Genomic DNA, 7,076 nt, shown 5'->3' with positions numbered 1-7,076 from the left:
AGGTAACCCCAGGGAGGAAGTGGGAAGAGAGCTGTTATACTGTAGGGAATTGCAGTCAGTGTCATGAAACAAAATGTATATGAATTGTTGTATGAAATATGAATTTGTTCTGTAAAATTTCACCCAAATCACAATTTAAAAAGCACACAAACAAAAGAGCTGACAAAAAAAAAAAAAAAAAAGAATGCTTAAGTTGAAGAATACCTGGAATACAGCTCATTATTAGGTATTGCTTACTCCTTAATGTAATATTGTTGTGAGGCTAAGAGTATGGGCTTTGGAGTTTGGGAAGTCCTCGGTTCAGGTTCTGACTACACTTATTAACCGTGACCAGCTAATTTTCTAAATCTCCCTAGGTGTGTACCTGTGTGTACATGTGTGCTTTATATCTGTAAAAGAGAGATGAAGCTACTACCTACTCTAAGTGGTTGTAAGGAATAAAAAAAATGATACGTGTGAAAAAAAAAAAAAAAAAACCTTAGATGTAATTAAGTTGACTATTCGTCAAGGCCTGTGTTTGATTTGGCTTTTCTGGTGTGTGTGTGTGTGTGTGTGTGTATGTGTTTGCTCTGTGTTTCTTAATATAGCCATTAATTATCCTTATAATCTGTTTACTCCCCCAGGTATTTATGAAAAGAAAGACAATGGCAGTCACATCTCCCCCAAATGTGAGTAATAATAGCACACCTGGAGTGCCCAGAGCTGTTCTGAGACCTATCTTTAGTACTATTATAATTACCCCTAAAAATAAGTGTAACAGGTGCTCTTTATTGAATTCCTATGATGGGCCAAGTACTCTACTTTATAAACATTTTTGCTAATCCTCACACCAAACCAAATAAACGAAACCCACTGCCCTTGAGTCAATTCTGACTCATATTGATCATGTACAACAGAGTAGGGTTTCCAAGGCTGTAAATCCTTAGGGAAACAGACTGCCACATCCTTCTCCTACGGAGTGGCTAGTGGTTTCAAACTGCCAGCCTTTTGGTTAAGAGCCAAAAGCTTTAACCATTGTGCCTCCAGGGCTTCTATCCTCATACCAACCCTACAAAATAGATTACCTTTATCATGTAGTATGGATACTGATGCTCATGCAAAATAGATATTATCCTCATCAAAGAGATGAGAATACCGATGTTCAGAGAGGTTAAGTGACTTACCCAAGATCACACAGCTCAAGAGTGGCATAGTCAGGATCTACTCAGGTCTGACTGACTCCAAAGCCCCCGCTCCTCCCACTGGGCAGTAAACCTCTCGTTTACTCAGTCAAAGCCCTGTGACCCACCAGACTCTGGGTCCAGTCTGGGGTCTACTCATGCTGCCACCTCCTTAGTGCCAACAATGGTTCAGACCTCGTGGCCAGTGAATCCAGCAGGAAGGGATTAAGTATGGAGACATGTTGTTCTTGTTGTTAGGTGCCGTCGAGTCATCTCCGACTTGGTTACCCTATGCACAACAGAACAAAACAGCGCCCTGTCCGTGCCAGCTCCATGATCCTTGCTATACTTAAGCATCATCACAGCCACTGTGTCAATCCATCTCATTGAGGGCCTTCTCCTCTTGCATTGACCTCCACCTTACTTAGCATAACATCCTTCTCCAGGGAATGGTCCCTTCTGACAACATGACCAAAATAGGTGAGACGAAGTCTGGCCATTTTCGCTTCCAAGGAGCATTCCGGCTACACTTCCTCCAGGACAGATCTGTTAGTTCTTTTAGCACTCCACAGTATCCTCAGCACTCTTCACCAGCACCACAACTCAAAAGCATCAATTCTCCTTCAGTTTTCCTTACTCATTGTCCAGCTGTCACATGCATACAAGGCAATTGAAAATATCATGGCTTGTGTCAGGCACATCTTAGTCCTCAAGGAGACATCCTTGGTCCTCAGCACTTGAAAGAGGTCCCTTGCAGCCGACTTGCCCAGTGCCGTATGTCACTAATGTCTTGACTGCTGCTTCCATTGGCATTGATCATAGAACCAAGCAATGTGAAGTCTTTGACAACTTCAATCTTTTCTCCATTTTGTGTGATGCTGCTTATAGGTGCAATTGTGAGGACTTTTGTTTTCTTTATATTGAGATGTAATCCATACTGCAGACTGTATTCTTCAGTCTTCATCAGTAAGTGCCTAAAGTCATCCTCACTTTCAACAAGCAAAGTTGTGTTATCAGCATATTACAGGCTGTTAATGATTCTTCCTCCAATCTTGATGCCACATTCTTCTTCATATAGTCCAGCTTCTTGGATTATTTGCTTGGCATACAGATTGAATAAGTATGGGGAAAGGATACAACCCTAATGCATTCCCTTCTTGATTTTAGACCATGCAGTGTCCCTTTGTTCTATTCGAACAACAGCCTCCTGGTCAATGTACAGGTTCCTCATGAGCACAATCAGGTGTTCTGGAATTCTCATTCTTTTCAATGTCATCCACAATTTGTTATGATCTACACAATCAAATGCCTTTGCATAGTCAATAAAATACAAGTAAACATCTTTCTGGTATTCTTTGCTTTGAACCAGGATCCATCTGACAGCAGCTCTGATAGCCCTTGTTCCACGTCCTCTTCTGAATCTGGCTTGGACCTCTGGAATTTCTCTGTCAATATACTGCTGCAACCATTTTTTAATTACCTTCAGCAAGATCTTACTTATGTGAGATATTAATAATATTGTTTGATAATTTCCACATTCTGTGGGATCACTTTTCTTTGGAATGGGTACAAATATGGATCTCTTTCAGTCAATTGGCCAGGTAGCTGTTTTCCAAATCTCTTGGCATAACCGAGTGAGTGCCTCCAGTGGGACATCTATCTGTTGAAACATCTCAATGGGTAGTCCATCACCAATTCCCTCAGTGCAGCTTCAACTTCTTCCCTCAGTACCATTGGTTCTTGATCATATGCCACCTCCTGAAATGGATGAACATTGACCAGTTCTTTTTGGTATAGTGACTCTGTGTATTTCCTCCATCTTATTTTGATGTTTCCTGCATCGTTCAATATTATGCCCATAGAATCTTTCAATATTGCAACTATGGGCTTAAATTTTTTCCTCAGTTCTTTCAGCTTGAGAAATGCCAAGCATGTTCTTCCCTTTTGTTTTCTTACTCCAGGTCTTTGCACATTTCGTTATAGTAATTGGCTTTTTCTGCTTGAGCTGCTCTTTGAAATCTTCTGTTCAGCTCTTTTATCTTGTCATTTCTTCCATTTGCTTTAGCTATTCTCCACTCAAGGACAAGTTTCAGAGTCTCTTCTGTCATTCATTTTGGTCTTTTCTTCTTTTCTCATCTTTTTAGTGACCTCTTGCTTTCTTTGTGGATGATGTTCTTGATGTCATCCCACAATTCTGGTTTTCAGTCATTGGTGTTCAATGCATCAGATCTATTCTTTAGATGGTCTCTAAATTTGGGAGCGATATATTCAAGATCATATTTTGACTCTCATGGACTTGTTTTAATTGTCATCAAGTTGAACTTGCATATGAACAGTTGATGGTCTGTTCCACAATCAGCTCCTGGCCTGTTTTTGGCTGAAGATATTGAGCTTTTCTATTGCCTCTTACCACAGATGTAATCAGTCTGATTCCTGTGTATTCCATCTGGCAAAGTCCACGTGTACAGTCACCATTTTTGTTGTTGAAAAAAGGTATTTGCAATGAATAAGTAGTTGGTCTTGCAAAATTCTGTCATGCAATTTCCAGCATCATTTCTGTCACCAAGGCCAAATTTTCCACCTACTGGTGATTCTTCTTTGTTTCCAACTTTTACATTTCAGTCACCAGTGATAATTAACACATCCTGATTGCATGTTCGGTCAATTTCAGACTGCAGAAGCTGATAAAAATCTTCAATTTCCTTATCTTTGGCTTTGGTGGTTGGGGCATAAATTTAAATAATAGTGATATTAATGGGTCTTCCTTGTAGGTGTATGGATATTGTCCTATCACTGACAGCAGTGTACTTCAAGACAGATCTTGAAACATCCTTTGTGATGATGAATGCCATGCCATTCCTCTTCAAATTGTCATTCCTGGCATAGTAGATCATATGGTGGTCTGATTCAAAATGGCCAAAACCAGTCCATTTCAGCTCACTAATTACTAGGATATCAATCTTTATGTGCTCCGTTTCATTTTTGACAACTTACAACTTTCCTAGATTCATGCTTCGTAGATTCCATGTTCTGATTATTAATGGATGTTTGCAGCTGTTTCTCCTCAATTTGAGTGGTGCCACATCAGCAAATGGAGGTCTCAAAAGCTTTACCCATATCATTAAGGCTGATTCTACTCTGATGATGCAGCTCTTTCCTGGTCCTATTTTGAGAGCCTTCCAACCTAAGTGGCTTATCATCCTACACTGTATTGGACAGTGTTTCCAGGCTATTCATAAAGCTGCACAGTAATGTATCAGACAGTGTTTCTCTGCTATTCATAAGGTTTTCCCTGGCCAATTCTTTGAGAAGTGGATGGCCTCCTCCTTCCTAGTCTGTCTTGGTCTGTAAGCTGTTGAAACCTATGCACCACGTGCAACCCTACTGGGTTTGAGACACTGGTGGCACAGCCCCAAGCCTCACAGCAACACACCACCACAGTAGGACTAACAGACAAGTTTGTCTCCCTTAGCCATTCAAAACCTCTCCACCCTCCCCACTTTCCCGCTGCTTGAGAGGGGTGTGGCCTGGATCCCCAGCCTTACCTGGATCCCTGTCTCTGCTTCTTCACTCTGTCCTGGTCCCCCTTCCCTGGCTTTTTCTCTGCTTTCCCCGGCTTACCTGCAGCTTAGTAGGACGTTGGCCTGGGTCCCCAGCCTTACCTGGATCCCTGCCTCTGCTTCCTCACTCTGTCCTGCCCACCCACCGGCTTTTTCTCTGCTATCCCCAGCTTTCCCACCACTTGGGAGGGCCATGGCCTGGGTCCTCATTCTTACCTGGATCCCTGCCTCTGCTTCTTCGCTCTGTATGGAGACAACATACAATAGAGCAAAGGGCAGGCCATGGAGCTGTGGCTAGCAAGGTGAGGGGAGGGAACATTGTCTAGGAGTTAGTAGACTGGGGTCCTGGCCTTGACTCAGCTCCTGACCTGCCATGGGACCTTGAGCAAGTCCCCACTGTGTTGTGCCTATCACAACCCTGGAGATATAATAGATGATCAATAGATTTGACTGATGGTTAACTGATTTATTAGAGAGGGAGGCAGGATATTCTCTCTTGTTCTCTGATTTTGCCATGTAAAAGAGCAGTGTGATTTGACAGGGGCTGTCAAGGAGACAGAAAATAGAAAATAATTTAAAAACAAAACAAACAAACAAAAAACAGAAAAAACAAACCCACTGCCACGGAGTAGATTCTAAATCATAGAGTCCTCCATTGTATTTCCAAGGCTGTAAATCTTTCCAGAAGTAGATTGCCTCATCTTCCTCCTGCAGAGCAGCTGGTGGGTTTGAACCACCAACCTTCTGGTTAGCAGCCAAATGCCTTACCCACTACACCAGCAGAGCTCCTTAGAAAATAATCAGGAGGAAGAAAAGGAGGCAGGTAAGGAAGGTGGGTGAGGAACAGAAGGGAAGGCAGGAAAGATGTCAATATTCACTAGAACAATGGGGATAATGGTGGTTTAGGTGGAGGAACAAGGAGATATGGACTATTGAACACTCTGTGGACATTTCTTCTTTGTTTCAGAATTTTCTGGAAAAGAGACCTAGAGATCACAGCCCCACTCCTTCTCAGCCCAGACCGCAGTGTTATAGCCCAGGGACAGTAGGATTTAGAGAAGGGGCAGAACTGGTCCCTGGGGACAGACACTGCCTACTACCTAAGCCCACTGACAACAGGGACTGTTCCTCCCACACACATCCCCACCCCCAAGTTCTTCCCTTTCTTTCTTCAGGCTGCTCCAGCAGGGAGTGTATCTCCATGGAAACCTTTGAAGAGTGCGAAGTTGTGGAAGAAATGGAAAAGGAGAGCAGTGCTCTGAGTGTAATTTTTTTCCTTCTTAGTACTTTCATATTCTCATTTTCGTATTCCTATTCATAAGCTCCTCCTGCTTCATCTTCCTCTCCCCCTTTCATAATTCCCCTTTCCCTCTTTTTTGTAATTCTCACCCATAAGGACCTATCACAATCCAGGAAGCTGAGGTCACTGGATATTCAAAGTGGATCTAGATCCTCCCAGCCCAGCATTCTTCATGTCACCCGTTTCCTTAGCAACGTGTTGGTTTGGTGTTATGACGAAGGGGCTCCTGCTGGGAGCCCTGAGTGATCCTGGGGGGAGCTGGGTGAACATCAGGCATGCTGCTTCCCACCGTCCACAGGAGGGGAAGACCCTGTGGGTCTTAAAGGGCCAGGGCACTCCTCACCCTGGTGACTCCAGCTGTGTGCCTTGTCCCCCCACCCTTCCAGCTCTCAGGACTTTTCCACTTGGATGACAGTTATGAAACCTGCTCCTCTAAATCTGTTCTGGAGATGGGAGAAAGCATCCAGGGAGAAAAAGAAGAGCCCAAAGAGGAAGAAAGGTGAGTGTGGACCAGGAAAGAAAAGTGAATTCATTACCCATTGCTTCTCTGATTTTCTTCTTGGGATTTCAGGGCAGCAAACATAACTGAAGAGAGCGATGGGCTGTCCAGTGGCCCGAACGCCCTAGAGGACGCCTGAGGACCTCTTCCCCGAGAACTGACACTCCCTCCACATGACCTCCTATCAGTGGGCAGTTGGCTTTGCAGAGCTGTCCCACAGCCATCTTCACTGGAAGAGAAGCTGCAGTGGGTGCCGAGCCCGCAGCCGATCCTTAAGTAGAAAGCAACCAAGGGCCCCGTGCCTGCAGATCTGCCAATGCCGACAAGGAGACTGAGGAACCTCCGGGTGTAGCACCCACCTCCCCCTGAGGTCACTTCTCCTGACCCTGCCTACAGAGGCATGGGAAGTCCAGCTTGAAAGGCTCAGCCCAGGGCTTCTCAGTACTGGCACAATTGTTTTATAAGTTCGCATTTGGGGATGGATGAGTCTTTGTCATGAGGCTGTCATGTGCATTGTAGATGTTTAACAGCACCCCTGTCCTCTACTCACTAGATGC

The 7,076-nt window shown here is 44.0% G+C and overlaps 1 protein-coding gene across 1 annotated transcript in view; it reads left to right on the top strand.

Annotated features, from left to right (window-relative positions):
* MCF2L2 (MCF.2 cell line derived transforming sequence-like 2) overlaps positions 1–6,658 on the top strand; it is a 334,093-nt gene extending 327,435 nt beyond the window's left edge. Inside the window, exons 28-30 of the mRNA XM_007936022.1 lie at positions 5,896–5,984; positions 6,407–6,519; positions 6,592–6,658. Coding sequence (XP_007934213.1) covers positions 5,896–5,984; positions 6,407–6,519; positions 6,592–6,658 — 269 coding nt within the window. The remainder of the gene's footprint in view (positions 1–5,895; positions 5,985–6,406; positions 6,520–6,591) is intronic.
* The last annotated feature ends 418 nt before the right edge of the window (positions 6,659–7,076 follow it).

Source organism: Orycteropus afer, unplaced genomic scaffold (assembly GCF_000298275.1).
Source record: "Orycteropus afer afer isolate SDZICR_OR568_19922 unplaced genomic scaffold, OryAfe1.0 scaffold00032, whole genome shotgun sequence".
In the NCBI taxonomy this organism is placed as follows: Eukaryota; Metazoa; Chordata; class Mammalia; order Tubulidentata; family Orycteropodidae; genus Orycteropus; species Orycteropus afer.
The sequence above is the reverse complement of the archived record's forward strand: the minus strand, read 5'-3'. Positions and strand labels throughout refer to the sequence as shown.